The sequence below is a fragment of the Heterodontus francisci genome, chromosome 2, assembly GCF_036365525.1.
Source record: "Heterodontus francisci isolate sHetFra1 chromosome 2, sHetFra1.hap1, whole genome shotgun sequence".
NCBI classification, from domain to species: domain Eukaryota; kingdom Metazoa; phylum Chordata; class Chondrichthyes; order Heterodontiformes; family Heterodontidae; genus Heterodontus; species Heterodontus francisci.
Genome location: NC_090372.1, coordinates 167507117 through 167527490, shown reverse-complemented (window position 1 = coordinate 167527490; position 20374 = coordinate 167507117). Strand labels below are relative to the sequence as shown.

The 20374-nt window shown below is 40.9% G+C and overlaps 2 protein-coding genes across 9 annotated transcripts in view; both read left to right on the top strand.

Moving 5' to 3' along the window:
* nebl (nebulette) overlaps positions 1–20374 on the top strand; it is a 433041-nt gene that overhangs the window by 326594 nt on the left and 86073 nt on the right. The window lies entirely within an intron of this gene.
* Positions 1–20374, top strand: part of LOC137348191 (nebulette-like) — a 120453-nt gene that overhangs the window by 78362 nt on the left and 21717 nt on the right. For all 5 annotated transcript variants that reach the window (XM_068013543.1, XM_068013552.1, XM_068013536.1 and 2 more), the window contains 7 exons: positions 3925–4026; positions 10552–10656; positions 14445–14558; positions 15780–15884; positions 17348–17452; positions 17545–17652; positions 18448–18558. In XM_068013543.1, the coding sequence (XP_067869644.1) occupies positions 3925–4026; positions 10552–10656; positions 14445–14558; positions 15780–15884; positions 17348–17452; positions 17545–17652; positions 18448–18558 (750 nt within the window). The remainder of the gene's footprint in view (positions 1–3924; positions 4027–10551; positions 10657–14444; positions 14559–15779; positions 15885–17347; positions 17453–17544; positions 17653–18447; positions 18559–20374) is intronic.

Here is a 20374-nt window from a genome sequence, read left to right as displayed (position 1 = left end):
ACAATAGTGAGGAAGGATATTAGCTCAGAGAATCCAGATGTGGAATCTGTATGGGTGGAGCTAAGAAATACCAAGGGGCAGAAAACGTTGGTGGGGGTTGTTTATAGACCCCCAAACAGCAGTGGTGATGTAGAGGATGGCATTAAATAGGAAAGCAGAGACGCATGCAATAAGGGTGCTTTTAATCTACATATAGATTGGGCAAACCAAATTAGCAATAATACTGTAGAGGAGAACTTCTTGGAGTGCGTACATGATGGTTTTTTTGGACCAATACGTTGAGGAACCAACTAGAGAACAGTCCATCCTAGACTGGGTCTTGTGCAATGAGAAAGGATTAGTTAACATGATCGTATTGAATGACCTACTCCTGCTCCTATTTTTCTACGTTTCTATGTTTACCATCCATCACTGCATCAGAGAGGTCACCAAAGCCCTATATAGAAGGCGAGGGGCAATCATTGTTCTCACTAACCAGAAAAAAGCAGGAGGAGGGAGAGCAGGTGGATTTGCCAGGCTGGCGGGATTTCCAATGGTGCAACTGACTGCACACATGTGGCTCTGGGGGCTCCACATGTTAATGGGGGAATGTTCTGTAACTGCAAGGGCTACCACTCCTAATATTCTGTTGATATGCAACAAGAGATCCACTTGGCTAACGCCTGCTATCCTGGGAGAAGCCAGGATGCATTCATCCTGCGGCAGTTTTTTTTTGTTCATGGGGATGTGGGCATTGCTGGCCAGGCCATCATTTATTGCTCGTTCTTAATTGCCCATGAGAAGGTGGTGGTGAGATGCCTTCCTTGAAGGGCCGTGTGGCCTACTCCTGCTCCTAATTCATATGTTCATACATAAGCAAGGGGGTGGAAGATTATCGGGGGTAGGTGGAAATGTGGAGTGATCAGTAAAGCCATGAACTTATTGAATGGTGAGCAGGCTGGAAGGGCCGAATGGCCTACTCCTGCTCCTAATTCATTATGTTCTTATGTTCTTGAACCGCTGTAGTCCATGTGGGTTAGGTACACCCACAGTGCTGTTAGGAAGGGAGTTCCAGGATTATGACGCAGTGACAGTGAAGGAACGGCGATATATGTCCAAGTCAGGATGGTGTGTGACTTGGAGGGGAACTTGCAGGTGGTGGTGTTCCTATGCGTCTGCTGCCCTTGTCCTTTAAGGTGGCAGAGGTTGCAGGTTTGGAAGGTGCTGTCTAAGGAGCCTTGGTACGTTGCTGCAGTGCATCTTGTAGATGGTACACACTGATGCCACTGTGGTGTTTGTGGATGGTGTACCAATCAAGTGGGCTGCTTTGTCCTCGATGGTGTTGAGCTTCTTGAGTGTTGTTGGAGCTGCACCCATCCAGGAGAGTGGAGAGTATTCCATCACACTCCTGACTTGTGCCTTGTTGATGGTGGGCAGGCTTTGGGGAGTCAGGAGGTGAGTTACTCGCCTCAGGATTCCTAGCCTCTGATCTGCTTTTGTAGCCATGGTATTTATATGGCTACTCCAGTTCAGTTTCTGGTCAATGGTCATCCCCATGATCTTGATAGTGGGGGATTCAGCGCTTATAATGCCATTGAATGTCATGGGGAGATGGTTAGATTCTCCTTGTTGGAGATGGTCATTGCTTGGCACTTATGTGGCACGAATGTTATTTGCCACATCAGCTCAAGCCTGGATATTATCCATGTCTTGCTGCATTTCTATATGGAAATCTAGTGCCAATTCGGCACTCAAGTGCACAGCAGTGTGCCATCCACAGGATCAAGGACCCCGTTGCCGGAAGTCCTCTTGGAGAGCTGCCGGTCAATCAGAGGCCAGCAGCTACAGTGCCAGCTCAGCGGCGGTGGCTGCTGCTGGCGGAGCACCTGCCAGAGGGCGAGTAGCGTCACTGGCACCAGGCCTCGGATAGGTCAGGGCAGGAGGGGTCTCGCAGGGAGTGGGTTGCGGGGGTGGGGTGGTGGTCGGGAGCAAGGGCAGGGGGTTGTCTCTCAGCAGCCCCCACTTCCTGATGCCAGGTCCCTAGTTCAGGCATTAAGTGCCTTTAAATGAGACACCCACCCCCCTGAAGCCGAGAAGTAGCCTGCACAGTTTTCTGTGCAACGTCAGTTCCGCCTGCCTCACAGCTAATATTGGCTGCGTCAGGAAGAGGCCCTTAATTGGAGATTGTCCAGCTAAGGGCCTCAATTGGTAGCGTGGCGGGGCGGGGCAACCATTCACAGGCCTTCCCACCCCGGACAGAATTTTGGCGAAGGTGGGATGGTGATGGGAACCCGCCCCGCACCACCATCCCACCCTATTTTATACTCTTTCCCACCTCCAGGCCTGCTGTGGGGGAGAGCATAAAATTCTCCCTTTAATCTGGTTTGGAAATGTGGTCTATCTTAATATGCTTAATGCCAGAAGTAATGAGTTGCTTTTTTAGATCTCTGCGCTGAGATCTGTTAATGTGCAATGTCATTATAAATGTTGAAAATTCCTGTGTTTTGATTTTCACCTTGTCCTTGAAGTGACAACATCTTAATATAGTAAATAATGGTCATCTGGAACTTTTTCTGGACATCTCCTTAAAGATAAAGTTTTTCTTGAAGATGTTTGTGGGAATTATTTCTGTTGAATTAATTTACATATCTACAGAAACCTCTGCTAATAAATCTGAATTCGAGAATTGCTGAAAATAGAGACATGTTGTCGAAGCTTTTCATCTTGCACTCATCAGGACAATATGCAACAATAACCAATGTAAGGGAAAACAACAACTTATACTGCATGAGAAAAGAGTGCTGATTGGTTGGCAAGTGAACTCTGGTCGAGGCATTGCCATGGAGAGTGCACCAGTTTACGGTAACTGACAGTTAACTGCCAAGCTTTGTTTGAAATTTAAACCAGGCAGCTTGGCTCTGAGTTGTCAAGGCATTGCCCTGAGGAATGAACCAGCTGCCACTTATTTTGTTCAGCTGAAACAGGCGCAATGTGTGTACATGTTCTTTCTGTCTGCAAAGAACAGGGCCCTGTGTATTATTATGTGTAGCTTCCGATACGCATAAATCCACCACACTGTGAGCCCTACTGAGAATCTTAAATTGGTTGTCGGCGTAATACTTAGCACAATGTGGATTATTTAGCAAATGTTGTCCAATTGTGGAATCACATTGCATGTTGGACACTGTGTTTTGAGTTTTGCAAGCACGGGCTGGTTGGTTATGGCCTGTACCTTGCCCGTTGCGAACAGCGGAAGGGACATGTTGTTTGATACGATCCGCCAGTCTTTGGGATGTACATATATTAATGCACAGGGCCCTGTTCTATGCAGACAGAAAGAACATGTACAAACATTGTGCCTGTTTCAGCTGAACAAATTAAGTGACAGCCATTCGCTAGTTCATTCCTCAGGGCAATGCCTTGACAAATCAGAGTCAAGCTGCCCGGTTTAAATTTCAAACAAAGCTTTGCAGTTAACTGTCAGTCACTGTAAACTGGTGCATTCTCCATGGCAACGCCGCTACCAGAGTTCACTTGCCAACCAATCAGCACTCTCTTCTCATGCAGTATAAGTTGTTGTTTTCCCCCACATTGGTTATTCTTGCTATTGTCCTGATTAGTGCAAGATGAAAAGCTTTGACAACATGTCGCTATTTTCAGCAATTCTCAAGTTCTGTACTACCAAAATGACTATCTGTAAAACTGAATTACATAGTGTAGTGGTTTATGAAGGTTAACCAAAAACACTTTGATCCTGTTCAGGCCTCATTATGTAGTCAATAACTGATGTTCAGATTTGAGGAATATATAAGTTTTATTTATTTAGAAAGTATGTAATGTCCAACATCTGTCTTTCAAGTTTCAGTCTGCATTAAGCTTTTGTAAGATTAAAAGTATAGATTTTGGTGTTCATAAGATAGGTAATCATTTTCTTTTTCTGAATAGGTATTGTACAAGAAAGATGCACAAAGCGTCCACAGTTATACAGAGATTGTTGATAGACCAGACATCAAAAAAACAACGCAAACAGCCAAGCTGGTTAGCAATGTAAGGAATTGTTTTTGAACAATACTCAAACCTGTACTTAATGGCTTCTATCTAGTACTACTTTCTAGTGAGCATATTTGTTTGGTCTGAGGGGGTTGGGGGCGGGGGGCAGGGAAAATTAACTCCAAAAATTTGTGATTAGTATTGTGCTACTTTAAGATCTTCATTTTGGATTTTCTGTAACTACTGTAGGTACAGCTCGGAGGCAGCATTCCAGATAGCCAAAGTGATGCCCTGCCACAAGGCCAGCCTTGGGGCTTCCTCCAATGCTACCTGCATACATATTGTATTTTTGATACCATCGTAGTAATTTGCTGTACCTGTGGAAAATTTGAACATAATTTCAGACAGCCTATTATCTTTCCCTATTAATAAAATATAATTAAATTTTTCAATACTATCCAAGCTGCTAGTATATTAATTTATTTGGTCCCCATTAGGACCTTCTGTGTAAAACATATAAAGTGGCATCAAAAGTTGCACCAATTGCAACAAGATCTTTGATTATCAGAAACATGCACTGTGGCATCTTTACCCAAGTTGGTGACATGTTGTGGAATATTGACGATGGAACTCCACTGTCCTTTCCATTTCAAGACAATGAAAAACTCTTCTGGAAGAAGCAGTGTGTTCCAGCGTCAGTTGCTCATCAACAGGGCTGATACATCTGTTCAACCACAGTGCCTTCCATTGTGTGCACAATGCAGGGTGGGGTGGATGGATGAAAGCCCACTTCACTCAGAAAGTGCATCTTCCTCTGAAGAGCGCAGGCCAACAATGCGAAGTCTGCCACTGGAAAATAAAAGGAAAAGGAGGGAAAGGTGAAAGCTAAAGGAAAGTCAAACTTTAACAAACTTTTAGCAAACACACCTTTAGCATCATTGTCTAATGATGGAAAACAATCCCTGTCTGGAATTTGGGAAGAAAACCCTTTCTCTGTCCTGGACATTCCAAAGCCATTAAAACAAGTAGGCTTAATGATGCACTGCCTTACAATTCAAGGCAGACTCTGAAATGGAAAAGCAGATAATAAATACACCTGCTAATGTGCAGGTTGGGTCCCTCTCTCCTCTATTGCTGTTAACACTAATGGCAGGGATTGCCACCTTTATACTATAGGTGGGAAATTCTGTTCATGCAGGAAGTTCTACTTACAGAATATAGAAAGGCTGTAACCCTTATCATTAGCACTGGGACAAAGAGGGATATTGTACATGAGCAGACTGACTTGAGACTGCAGGACTCAGGGTGAGGAGGCCTGATAGGTGCTGATTGGCATCAGTCAATGCTGACTGGACCCCAAAATGCTAGCAGTCACTGAAATACTGACAGTTGGCGCGAATGCTGTTCAACAGTACTATTTATCAACAGATGGTTTAATCAAGAGTTTCTTCTAGTTAACTAGAGCAATTAATAGCCAAGCGTAGTGTGTGCCTGTTCTATTTATATTTATTTAAGAAGTGTTCACCTTTGTTTTCTTTCCAAGATTGAAGACTTTCAATTGCCAATTGAAATTTTCTGTAATTTTTGTTAACTGCTGCGATTGTTAGTGGGATTTTATTAATGTTAATTTCTGATTGTGACGAATCAGGAGAAAAAAGAATGTCAGACTCCTTTACTTAAAGCAAAGAAAGGCAGTCTAGCTTTGCAACCGCAGCTGAAGATGATTTAGAAAGGCCCGCAGTAAACAATTCATGTCAACTGTCAGTATTTCGATGCCAGCCTTTTGGATCCACTCAGCATTGACTGATGCAAATCAGCACAGACCAAGCCTCCTCTCCCCTAGTCCTAGCAATGTTATTCAGACGTGTAATGATAACTAACAGGGAGGGGTAGTTTTTACTAAGACATGGTACTGCCTTACAGATACACTTTTGCTGTGCACATTTGCTCTTTATCTCAATTATGGATGGATGTTCTATGATTTGTTGGTGCCAATCAGCACCTATCAGGCCTCCTCACCCTGAGTCCTGCACTTTTGTAAGTGGTCTGAATATTATTTTTTTGGGAATTGACTGCCTTGTATCTATTTGTATGACACCAGGAAACACACACATAACAATGGAACTCCCTCGTGACCTCAACCAGATACCTGTATCTTTTTTATGATGATGCAAAACTTGGTTCAAATAATCAAACTGTTTTATTAATGCGTCCATAGAGAGCAATAGTTATGATCAAGTTTACTTAGTTTAATCAATGTCACTAATCTCTGTGTGAAGTGAAAATAATCTGTCTGCTATAAAACCCACTCCTGTGAGTCATCTTACTGGACTTAAACAGACTAACTCCTCTGCATACTACCTTTATGAACCTGCTATTTCTGGGGCCTTCCGCATCATTTGCAGCTCTTGTTACAAAAGGTAGACTGCGTTTTTTATTTAGCTGTCTGCCAATGTTCAAGAGGATAAAGAATGTCAATCAGAAAGAGATCAAAAATCTTTCAATGTGGTTGGGATGAAGTTTTTTTTTATCAATTATAGTGACAAGCTATTGAATTGCTAATTACTTACTGTCTATGAATAAATAATATTAAGGTTAGTTCTTTAGCATCTTATCTAACTTCTCACAACCCTTTTTTTGTAAACTTGCAGTAATACACTGCTTTTCAAATACAACATGAAAGTAACTCTTCTGCAGAGATTATTTCTGGTCATTAAAAATGGTCAGAAATTTCTAAAATGTGGCAAATAATATACATATAGGATGAATTTCTTATTCTCTACTTACTAATTTGTGCAATTGACATCAGCGGAGTTATCAGCTTTTCTCGTGCGAAGAAGCCTTTTATCAGAAAGGTCACAGACCTGAAACATTAACTCTGCCTCTCTCTCCACAGATGCTGCCTGACCTGTTCCTTCTGAGTATTTCCATCACTTTCAGTTTTTATTTCAGATTTCCAGTATCTGCAGTATTTTGCTTTTATTTTGCCAGAGAAACGTTTTGTCTGACTAAAATGATTGAATTTTTTGAGGAGGTAACAAGGAAGGTCGATGAGGGTAGTGCATTTGATGTAGTCTTTATGAATTTTAGTAAGGCTTTTGATAAGGTTCCACGTGGCAGACTGGTCACAAAAGTAAAAGCCCATGGGATCCAAGGCAAAGTGGCAAGTTGGATCCAAAATTGGCTCAGAGGCAAGAAGCAAAGAGTAATGGTCAATGGGGTGTTTTGTGACTGGAAGGCTGTTTCCAATGGGGTTCTGCAGGGCTCAGTACTAGGTCCCTTGCTTTTTGTGCTTTGGACTTTAATGTAGGGGGTATGATTAAGAGGTTTACAGACTATACAAAAATTGGCTGTGTAGTTGATAATGAAGAAGAAAGCTGTAGACTGCAAGAAGATATCATTGGACTAGTCAGGTGGGTGGAACAGTGGTGAAAGGAGGTCAATCCAGTGAAGTGTGAGACAATGCATTTGGGGAAGGCTAACAAGGCAAGGGAATATGCAATAAATGGTAAAATACAGAAGTGTAGAGGATCAGAGGACCCTTGGAGTGCATGTCCACATATCCCTGAAGGTGGCCGGACAGGTAGATAAGGTGGTGAAGAAGACATATAGGATACTTGCCTCTATTAGCTGAAGCATAGACTATGAGAGCTGGGAGGTTATGCTGGACCTGTATAAAACACTAGTTAGGCCACAGAGTAGAGTCACAGAGTTATACAGCACAGAAACAGGTCCTTTGGCCCATCGTATCCATGGCAGCCATCAAGCATCTATCTATTCTAATCCAATTTTCCAGCACTTGGTCCGTAGCCTTGTATGCTGTGGCATTTCAAGTGCTCATCTAAATACTTCTTAAATGTTGTGATGGTTCCTGCCTCTACCACCTCTTCAGGCAGTGTTCCAGATTCCAGCCACCTTCAGGGAGAAAAAGTTTTTCCTCAAATCCCCTCTAAACCTCCTGCCCCTTACCTTAAATCTATGCCCCCTGGTTATTGACACCTCTGCTAAGAGAAAAAGTTTTTTCCTATCTACCGTATCTATGCCCCTCATAATGTTGTATACCTCAATCAGGTCCCCCTCAGCCTTCTCTGCTCTAAGAAAAACAACCCTACCCTATCCAGTCGCTCTTCATAGCTGAAATGCTGGCAACATCCTGGTGAATCTCCTCTGCATCCTCTCCAGTGCAATCACATACTTCCTATAGTGTGGCGATCAGAACTGTACACAGTACTCCAGCTGTGGTCTAACTAGCGTTTTATACAGCTCCATCATAACCTCCTGCTTTTATATTCTATGCCTCGGCTAATAAAGGCAAGTGTCCCATATGCCTTCCTAACCACCTAATCTACCTGTGCTGCTGCCTTCAATGATCTATGGACAAGTACACCAAGGTCCCTCTGACCCTCTGTGCTCTCTAGGGTCCTACCACTCATTGTATATTCCATTGCCTTGTTAGTCCTCCCAAAATGCATCACCTCACACTTCTCAGGATTAATTTCCATTTGCCACTGCTCCGCCCATCTTATCGGCCCATCTATATCGTCCTGTAATGTAAGGCGTTCCTCCTCACTATTTACGACACTACCACTTTTTGCGTCATCTGCGAACTTACTGATCATACCTCCTATACTCACGTCTAAATCATTAATGTACACTACAAATAGCAAGGGTTCCCAGCACCGATCCCTGCGGTACCCCATTGGTTACAGGCCTCCAATCGCAAAAACAGCCCTTGACCATCACCCTCTGCCTCCTGCCACTAAGCCAATTTTGGATCCAATCTGGCAAATTGCCCTGGATCCCATGGGCTCTTACCTTCTTAACCAATCTCCCATGCGGGACCTTATCAAAAGCCTTACTGAAGTCCATGTAGACTACATCAACTGCTTTACCCTCATCTACACATCTAGTCACCTCCTTGCAAAATTCAATCAAGTTTGTTAGGCATGATCTCCCCCTGACATAGCCATGCTGACTATCCTTGACTAATCCCTGCCTCTCCAAATGGAGATTAAAGTGGAGTACTGCATGCAGTTCTGGTTACCGCACTATAGGAAAGATGTGGTTGCACTAGAGAATTTGGAGGGACTCGTAACTAGGGGGCATAGATTTAGGGTAAGAGGTAGGAGGTTTAGAGGGGATACAAAGGGAATTTTTTTCACCCAGAGGGTGGTGGGGATCTGGGCCTCACTGCCTGAAAGGGTGGTAGAAACTGAAACCATCATAACATTTAAAAAGTACTTGGATATGCACTTGTACTGTAACCTACAATGCTACAGATCAAGAGCTGGAAAGTGGGATTAGGCTGTTGGCTCCTTGCCAGCTGTACAGACACAATGGACCGAATGGCCTCCATCTGTGCTGTACTATAGATTTCTATGATTCTAAGGTACCATTCGCAACAAATAAATAAATTATCAGCTAATTTATTTTTTGTAGTATTGAGAGAGAAATCTTGGCCGAGACATCAGGAAAACTCCCTGCTCCTCTTTGAAAGATTCCATGGCACTACTCACATCCACTTGAACAGGTATTTGGGGGCCTCAGTTTATTGTCTCATCTCAAAAACTGCATCTTTGACAATGCAGCATTCCCACACTACAACCTTGTGAGCCAGAGTTGGGAGTGCTACCAAGTTGGCAAGCTGTTTAAAAAGTAAAAACTGTTCCTGCATATGAGGTTCTTTCACATTCTGATTTATTTTCTCAGTCAAAGGTTTTATTTTCCAAAGTCAGTGATTTAATCTGTCATGTGATACCGTTTCTGAATGGAAAGTATGTTAGGTAAACTGGTATCAATATAATTTTCACATCTGATTTCATTTACATTGAAATTTATTGGAGAAATTACTATCAGTGATTTAAAACATCAATCCATTAAATTAATTCACAAGTGTTTGATGCATTTCATGTTGTAGTATAGTCAATAAGCAGCTAAAAAGGAACAAGATGGAGTGTAGTCCCTGTGAAATAATATAATCAGCCTCAACTGTTAGTCATTTGTATAATAATTATTAAAGTATTGCAGTTTCATCACTAAAGGCCATGAACTCATAGTGGACTTGGCATCATGGTCTTAGCTGCATCATTCTCTATATTTTATCACCCTGTTCTGTCCTCTAAGCATGAGGATATGTCAATATCATGAAAACCTTCAGAAAAGATTGCCTGTATTCCAAAGCTTTATGTAGTAGACTAGGAAATTGATGCCTGTTTCTGTGCAGGGTAGTGTAGTCACAAGCTGCATGCATTCTCGGGCCAATTTTACTTCTACATGGAAATTAGATTGGACAGTGTATTATGATAGATGTTCATATTGAAATTATTCATCATCATTCTAAAATCAGTTTAGTGCCGAGCAATCCTTCATATCCATTCATTTTGCAGGAACTGTCGAATCAAGGAAATCTAAACCCAAATCATTGTGTACTATCTAATTGTGAGCAAACAGATTACTGCTGAGATGACTAAATGTAATGATTACTGATTTCTGGTGGTGGACAAATGAAAAGATTTAAATTTAAAACAAACTTACATTTGCATCATAAATGCTTTATTAATTGAACTTCATATATCTTTGCAGGTTGCTTATAAAAAACAAGCTAAAGCAGCAGCATCTATGAAAACATCTGTCATAGGTAGACCAGACATTGAGCATGCAAAGGAAGTTTCCAAAATTACTAGCCAAGTAAGTCCTTTGAATTGAAATGATCTTTTTTGTTAGAAGAACCAAATCACTCATTTTGTTTTGTGGTCGCTGTATAATTTATCAGATTTAAGAGTGCCAAACCTATTGATATCCCAAATTGTGGGAACCCAAATGAGCACAGTGAGTGCCTTCATGCTATTTATATTTTAAAAGCCAGCAATAATCTTGAAGTTTAACAATAAACAAAATGGCTGCATATTTTTATATTGTTCAAATCAAAGTTTATTAAATTGAGAGCCCGGCCTGATAGCTAGATGTGCAAATCATAATCTGCAGTAACAATCACAGTTAATATTTTCTAAATTTTAAAACAGGTAACTATCTTAATTCTGGTGTCTGAAACATAAAAGTATGTACCACAACATATCTTAACTAAAAGAAGTCACAATTTTCACCAAATCTAGTCATTAAGATTAATATATGTGTAGCACTTTTATATCAGAATTTTTGGAGGCAGCAGTTTGGTGAAGTAAAAATAAAATAGAAACACAAAATGCTGGAATCACTGAGTACCGGTCAGTCAGCATATTTAAGGAGAAAAGACAGGTCATGACGATTTGGATTTGTACACTTCATCAGAACATTGGTTGCTGAAGTGATTCAACATATAGCGGTGCCCTGGAGTGCACATTGGTTCAGAGTAGCTACTTTTGAGTTCCTGTTCTTATGCATGCTGTTAGGGGAAGATATATATTGATTGTGAGACAGTGAGAATAAAAAGACAACTCACACAGGATAATCTTATGCTCCTTCCAGGATCCAGAGAACAGCTCGGAGAAGGAGATTTGAAAAAAATAAAATGTAGCTCAGAGTACGGTCTTTTTTCCTTACCAGCTAGCTGACATATGCTTCACACTTCTATTTCATGGGATGTGGGCATTGCTGGCAGACCAGCATTTGTTGTCCATCCCTAATTGCTCTTCAACTGAGAGGGTTGCTTGGCCATTTCAGAGGGCAGTTACGAGTCAGCCACATTGCTGTGGGTCTGGAGATACATGTAGGCCAGACCAGGTAAGGATTTCCTTCCCTAAACGACATTAGTGAACCAGATGAGTTGACACTGAACATAATGTTATTAGTCCCTTTCAGTGTCATAAAAGAAGTTGACAAAAGTTTCACATAATGCATACTTTAAATTCAATTTGATTTTCTAATGGGTAATATTCCTGTTTGGATTATGAGAGGAGTGGCAAATTGAGAAAGTAAGGAAATCAGATATAATGGGGGAAATTTTCCCAGGCAAGGGAATGCAGGTTTGTGTGCATGTGATTGTTACATCCCCTAAAATTGATGTCAAGTGGGGATCCCGACATCCTCCTGCTCTCTTCTGGGTTTCTGCAGGGTGGAATCGGAGGAGAACAGGAACCCTCCTTGGATCTGTCGTGTAAGTTATTAATTAATGAAAAAGCCAATTAAAACCTGTTTTAACCCTCATTTCTGGAGGGGCGCGTTTCCTGATCTTGGAACCAAGCAACTTGGCAGGGTCACTGAGGCAAGTTCACAGCAGAAAGAGCTGCTTCAGTGAAACTAACAAGCTGGGAAGGCTTTGATCAGTTACGTTGAAGAATTCCAGCCATCGCCATTGAGAGGTGGCTGTTTAAAGCACTTCTTCTCTCAGATGATTGCCAACTTGTTGGAAGGCACTTCACCTATCTATTACTTCACTTACCTGTAGCTGCAGTACCCTGCTGCCAGTCTTCAGCATGGTATGGGAGCAGCTTATGCAGCTCCACCTTGCACCTCTGATGAGGGGCAACAGCAGAAGTCACACCAGTGCCAACAGCACCAGCAGCAGGAGCAACACCAGCAACAGCACCAGCTGCTTTCTCCTCAGCTGCATGCCCCATCACATGGCAGAGGAGATGGACAGAATCCAGCTAGAAGGAGGTGAGACCCCCAACACAGGGTCGACAGGCAGAAGATCAGCTCTCTCAACATATCTGAGTGCCGGTGTCTGCAGACGCTCAGGCTCTCGTGGCAGGTCACCGCTGACACCTGCAGCCTGCTGAGACATGACCTCTATCCCAGTAGAGCACTTGGGCAAGCTTTTCCAGTGGCCGACAAAGTGCCTGTCACTGGAGGGGAAACCCCTCCAGGGTCTCTGCCTCTAGTTAATTTGTGTGCTCTTTATTGCAAGGAGAGAAAGCAGAGAGGTGTGAGTTTTGGCTGCTCAGATGTGGATGTGAGGTGCCTGCAGAGAGAGAAATGAGTGCTGTGCAGGGGAATGCTGGGAAAGTCAGATTGTGGGGCTTGGCACCTAGGACGTGCTGTGCCACTCCCCTGTCCTGTACTACTGAGGTCCTGAATCCTCATGCTGCATTGTCTCCAGGTTGGAGGGATCATCCTTCTGCTGCTCATTTCCTTGGCCACTTCCATCCATGCCTGTTTGCTTCGAGAGGTTTCCTCTTCCTCATGACCTTGAGAGAGCTCACCTCACTGCATCTCTTAGATACTGCAGACCTCCAAGACCCTGGGCGCAGCCTTTCCAGGTCTCCTCTCCATTCCTGTGGTTGCTGCAGCCTCAAAACTCCAAGTGCTGGTGAGCCCTTGTAACCCATGTCATGATCCCTCTAATTAGAAACCCTTCCTTTGACAGAAAGGGTGCGTCATCCCACCTGCCTCCCCTAATGGGTCGGGCAACCCTGAGGTGGGATTCTAATGCCGTGGCTGAGTTAAAGAGCCATGGCTAAGCCCGCCCTTTATAAATCAGGTTCCGGACCTGAAAATGGTCCTGCTGTTCTGACAGGGACTAAGTTCAAAAGATTCCGTTCAACAACTCCCATGACATGGCCTGAAATTGATAATCTTCAGAGAACAAGGTGATAATATATATATATTCTTGTGACTCTTTTTGATGAAGACATTGGGGGTTGTTAGGGTTGGGGCTAGGGGGGGGCCCAGAACATCCTTCCGGGGTGGCCCGCTATGGGCCTTGATGCTGGGAAGGCTCCGCCACATTTTATTGGCAGCGGAGTCTTAATATCCATTTATTAATGATATTAAAATAAATAAATAAACACTTACCTGGTAGTGACGACTGTCCCACGCTGATAATCCGGCCAGTTGCTGGAAATCCCGCGCCTTCAGATCTCCGTTCGGAGATCCGAGGCGTGAGACTGGTGGGGAGGGGGGAAAACTGTTTCCATTGGCTGAGGGGATGGTGGGAAGGGGTTGAAGGGCAAAGGTGATGAAGTTCGGTGGGGAAAGTTTGGGTAGGGGATAAAGGTTTTTTTGGTGGGGAAGGCCCAAAAATTAAACGTGTGATCATTGTGGGGGCTTTGAGGGGGGGAGTGGTAAAGGGGATTCCAGCTTCTATTTAATTTTTTAAACTTAATGGGCTGAATTTTAGCAGCCCTTCGACTCCGTAGGTCATGGCGTGAGGGTCGGTAAAATTCTGCAGGGAGAGACCCGCCTCGACCCACGATGTCGAGAAGGGCCCGTTGCATATTACTGGGGGTGGGGGGATCTCCGTGCGGTCCACCTGGCGGCGGCCCTTCATCTGAACATTTAAACTAACATTGCTAATATGTAAATAAACTTACCTACAGGCGGCGGCTGTCCCACGACGATTTTATGGGCACCGTACATGCGTTGCACGCCTTTGGAGCTCCTATATTCTGGCCGTTCCGCCCTGCCACACCTTCTTTCAAGCTCGAGCTAATAAAATTCAGCCCACTGTGTTGCTTTTTCTGTAAGTTAGATTTGGTCAGTGCTGTAAAATTTGCAACATAATTATATCTGATTATCAGTAACTGTTTTTATTCTAGGTTAACTACAGAGACAAATTTAATAAAGAGGTTAAAGGAAAGCGGCATCACTTCAATCCCCAGGAGAGTGCTTCCTTCAAACAATTGCAAGCAGCATCTGTTCTTGCAAGTGATGTAAGTAGGATTTTTAGAAAATAATTGGCCACTTTCAGTTTTACAGGACCAAGTTTGGCAACTTCCATATTTGCTCACTGTGTCTTTTTATTGATTGTTGCATACTTTCTTCTGGTTCATTAGCTGAATTGAATGTATGACAATTCAGTAGCCTGGAATTTTCAAATGTCTGTGATGCTTCTGAAATTATAGTTGCTGCCTGGCTCCTAATCTTTAATAATAATGTAATAATGCTGCTGGCCATTGCCCAGTTATGGTATCCTTGTTCTGCTAGTAGTTTTAACCACGACTGTCAGGAATTCTTTTCTAACCAACTAAAGATCCGAGTAAATAAAAATCAGATTTTTTTTTAAAATGTGCTCAGGGGCTCCCTCTAAAGTTCAGTGATGCAGCTGGTTCCACAGGGCTGCATTTCCTATGATGTTTGTGTATTAGAAACCCATGATAATGGTTCATTATTGCATCTACAAATGTCTTTCAAACATCAGTTAACAGGATCTTCAAGAAAAGTCTACTGCTAAGAAACTTGACCTTCATTTGTTAATACCATGTGACTGATGGTTCACAGTTGTCATTCGCATTTCTTTTCTATCAGTTGTTTTGACAAGATTTTCCATTCAGCAGCATTGCGAGGACCATAAATGTCATAGATAACTTTTGTTGTGAATTTAGTCAACTAATTAAATAAATCACATTTTAATATGTTTTGAAATTAATAGTTTAAGTAAAAGGAAAAAAACTGGAAACAAAATAAAATAAAAACAGAAAATACTGGAAGTATAGAGCAGGTATGTTAGCATCTGAAAATGGAAAAGATCGGTTAATGATTTTAATAAAGACCTTTATTAGACTTGGTGAAGCATCACAATCTGAAAGATTAAGCTAACTTTTCGTACTTTCGATTCAGTGTATCTGCATTATGCTTCCAGCACATTTTTAATTGATGACCTTTCATCAGAACCCTGGATTCTGATGAAAGGTCGTTGCCCTGAAGCATTAATGTTACCTTTCTCTATCCATTGATGCTGCCTGACCTGCTGAGTGTTTCTAGCATTTTCAGTTTTAATTTCAGATTTCCACCATCTCCAATATTTTGCTTTTTACCTTTGGTTTAATTTAAAGGCTTGAACTTATTGCACTTTCAAAATGTTGTTTGTCAGAGATGTAAGAAACCAGATCCAAAGTTTTCTCTTGCATTTAAGCTTTGTCCTCTACTTTCAGGTGAAATACAAGACTGATCGTCAAAAAATGAATGAGACAGCATCGAGTTTGCCCAATTTGTTACATCTGGAGCATGTATTGGCAGCCAGCAAGTTGCAAAGTGATGTGAGTTTTTTTGGAATTCTGTACTTTGAAGTTATGTACAGTTGTGCACTCAGATTGTCACAAAAAATGGTAGACAAGTTAAAGAAAGGCAGAATGGAACATCGGTAAGACATGGTTAATGCACTTTATTTAGCAAAGTACGGAGAGTTGATATGGGGGTCCTTGATACTAACATTGGGTAAATTGTGTTCTGTTCTCCAAAACTTGCATGTCTTACATTGGCACTAAAGGTGAACTTTAAAAAAAAAAAGTGACAGTAATTGACATGCCATTAATTTATGAGTATTTATAGGATAATGTTTTACTCAAAGTAATGAATCATTCATTTACAATGAGCATAGAGTAGAACTTGATATTAGTAATTGAAATGTGGGAAGATGAAATGAGTAAATTGCCTGAAATGAAAACTGAAAGTGCTGGAACTAAACGTTTCAGATCTGTGGCCTTTCATCAGAACCGGTGGTCTTCAGCAACGAGCTAGAAAACAAAGCTGTAGTCGAATGAAGTATCAACTTTTACGATGTACATTTTCCAGAATGTTCATAAATTATCTGTAGTAGTTTAGTGCAGTTGAACAGATCTATTCCAAAATACCCCAAATTAGAAAATTGTCATGTTTTCTGCATTGTATTTGTGTAAAAAAAAGGATTAAGGTGACGTATCACATTTAAGTCAGACTGACATAATCGAAGGTCACCTTTGATACCTGATATTATGAATTTTATCAAAGTACTAGACACATATGCTTTCATGCCCTTGAGTTACAACTGGCTAGAGGATCAGCGACAGCTACAACAGGCAAGTTGGTGCACAGGTACCTACAAGATCACTTTTACGGTAACATCACTCGCACTATATATGGATTTGACCATCGTTAATAGCTGTTTTGTTTATAGGCCCTTTCATTTTGTAATACAAAGCAGAACAATTAACAGATTTTGCCTAGTTAACTCGTCTACAGCTGGCAAAATCTGTAAATACAAATTTTCTTTCCTAACCTTCTCTTGCATTTTGCCATGCCATGCACCTTACCCAGAGCACGGGTGACTATGCCCTAAGTGACCCATCAATGTAACCCTGAAACTGAGCACTAAGAGGTGCAGTAAGAGTTACCTTGACTGACTCGGTCTCCTTTTAACTTACCAGCTCTCCATTCTTTCTTTATCCACCACAGGAAACATCTGGCTGCTGCCTTTTCTCGCCCACGATGTCATGGCTGAGTGGCAGTCCAGTATGTGAAGGCCAACAGGCATCAGACCACTTACTGTAGCCTTCAGACCTAAATTATTTCCCATGTAACATATTTTAAATATTTCTTGAAAGGAGGAAAAGTGTCAGTGGAAATATTTTAGTGGCAGTTGCCAACACCAAACGTTATTGACTTTAGCATGTAGCTCAAATTAAACTATAATTTGTAAAGCTCAGCTAATTTGACATTATTGTTTGACACCTTTTATTTGTAGCATGAATACAAGAAAGAGTTTGAAAAAAGCAAAGGTCGTTACCACTTGGCACTGGATACTTCGGAACGGCTTCATCATAAGGAGAACGCGATACTCCAGAGTCAGGTATTGCAAGTTGAATATTGCACTAAATTGATAACCAGAAAAAATTTATTTTCCCCTCAGACCTTTTTTCTGAATCCTCTTGCATATTGCAGATCAAATACAGAGAAGAGTACGAGAAGACTAAAGGAAAATCAATGCTGGAATTTACTGAGACTCCAGGTTATGAAATAGCAAAGCAGGCACAATACATCCAGAGTGAGGTAAAGAAATTTGATTTTTCATTACTTGTTATATACTTTTTAAAACACAGTTTGTACTGTTATACCTACAGTATAATGAAATGAGACCTCACCATTAACAGGTGGATGAGAATTACCTATTCTAATCAATAGGATAGTTTCACTGAGCAGTATATGTTAATAAATCTAAATGTTCTCAGGTATAAACTTTGCTGTTACTGGATGCTACCAGGAAAGAGAGACTTCAGTTATGTGGAGAGCTTGGAAGAGTTAGGTCTTTTCTCCTTGGGACAGAGAAGGTCAAGAGTTGACTGAATAGAGGTTTTCAAGGCAATGAGAGGTTTTGATAGCATAGTTAAGAAAAATTATTTTCTCTGGCTAATGAGCCAATAACCAGAGGTCATAAATTCAAAATCATTGGGAAAAGCTGGGTGGGGTGGTGATGGAGAGATACAATTTTTATTTCAGTGAGCGTTGTCTGGATCTGGAATGCTCTAACTGGAAAGGTGATGGATGCTGGTTCAATAAAATGGAGTTGGGCAGGTACATACAGATGAGGAACTTACAAGGTTAATTACAAAAATCGGTTTGTGAGTCTAAGCATGACCGCTCTTTCAAAGAGCCAGCACAAGCATGATGGGTTGAATAGCTCCCTCTGTGCTGTAAGTTTCTATGCTGCTATAAATCTCAAATATCTTTATCATAGATTATCAAATATTTATCAGCCCACAAAATAAAGGGCTATTTTTCTTTAACGTTAGTCATGTGTAGTGAATGTGAAAATTCTGACTTATTTAATCTTGTACCAATCAACAGAAAGAGTACAGAAAAGATTTTGATGAATGGATCAAAGGGAGTGTGTCAGTGGACCTTGATATGACCCCAAGTTACTTGCATGCCAAACACGTCACCAGCCTCCTCAATGAGGTAATTCTCATTCTGAGTATCTATATATGGTAGTGCTATTAGTACATGTAGTTCAAGGTGTATTTCTCATCTATAGATGAAAAGTACAGTACTGATGTATCTGAAAATATGTAAACTTTGAAAATGTTACATATTAGATATTACATGTTAGCTACATTAGAGATATTTTGCACTATATTTGCAAGAAGTATGTACATTTATTTAAAGACTTGGCTTCTTGTTTTGTTGTGATTTTTGTTTCATCGTCTTTAATAAATAGTGTTAACTTGATTTGGTCCAAAGAATTTTTTTGTGCCTGATGCAATGCTTTGCAATGTCAGCTGGTAGGAGCTGTACTTTGTGTGATGCTGCATTCTTTTTGCTTTATTTTTGCTCCACTCTTGCCATGATAGACATTCCCATAAGTAGCCTGGAAAGAACTGGCAGAGTATAGCCAAGCTGAAATGACACTTGGGTTCGGGATCTGAAGCTGGTTCTTCCAAATGGGAGTCCAGGATTACTAGAACACCTACATTTGTCGTACTTTTTGAGGATTGAAGTAATATACTGGTCCTCCAAAATAAAATGTAAATCTAAAGAAAAATGGTATATCTAAAAAAAAAATTAAGAAACATCCCACAGTGATACATATTCTTTTATAATGAGTTTATGAATTATAATAATTTATAAAATGTAAATAATGTATGGATATTAAGTGACACAACTTGTGAGTTTTGAATGCTGCAAAAACAAGGTCCATACATATCTAAGCTACTTCACTTAGAGCAAGGGGTTAATGAATGGAATGTTAAAGATAACATTTTGATGGGTTTTAACTCATTACATTACTAAGCACAGGCAATCTGACAAGACAGCTTTATAAATAGTATTCTATTCTTTGTTTTTAAGTGACTTAAAGTAGTCTTTGTTCTTACTGTATAATGTTGTCCAGATGTAAGTTGCTCCACTTGAACAAATCTTGAACTTCCACTTAAAGTTTTATTCACTTAATGATTTGCCTCCACTAATTTTTATTACATTAAATTCTTGTTGAGAATAGGCTGTACTTTTTGGAGCATTCTTTTACAACTATAGTACATTCCTAGTGGTCTGAGGTGGCCCCTAAAATTCTGTTCTTTTCAGTTATTACAGTCTTGTGATAAAAGCTTGTAAACATGTTAATAGTATGTTTGTGAAAGAAGAAAATAAAATAGTTTCATTTTATTTGAAAAAGACATATGGGAAGGCTCTCAAATTTACATTTGATTTTTAAACCGAATGTTGTTTTATAGGATATACAGCATGATGCTACATTTTTTGTATTGCAGAACTAGTTCAGAAAGATGCTGAATTCAACGTCCTGTATTATACAATTACTTCATTTATATCGCTTCGTATCAGAACAAGATTTAGGCATATTCGCTTTGCTGTTTGAAAATCACCATAAATTACTTTTCCTGGGTTTCTACCTTCTTCAGTAGCTGGGGAAAGCAACTTACAGACCTGTTACCGAGAACCCATGTTAGGCACTCTGCCTGCCATAGTCAATAGCAATGATAGTCAATGATTCCTCTACCTCTGAAAATCTTGCTGTTGGAAATGAAACTTTCATGGGCCAGTACCTTCTGTACGTACTGCCACTGATGATGTTTGTATTGCCTCATTTACTTTATTGTAGCTGACTTGGGACTTCTGGCAGGGACAGAAAAGTAAATGGATTCTAACAAAATGTAAATGTTAATATGCTCTGATTTACAACATTTTAGATACATCGGTTGATTTGGTTGAAAGGCTTTTTTTTGAAAAATTGAGCTTCATTCTCATGAGAAATCAAGTA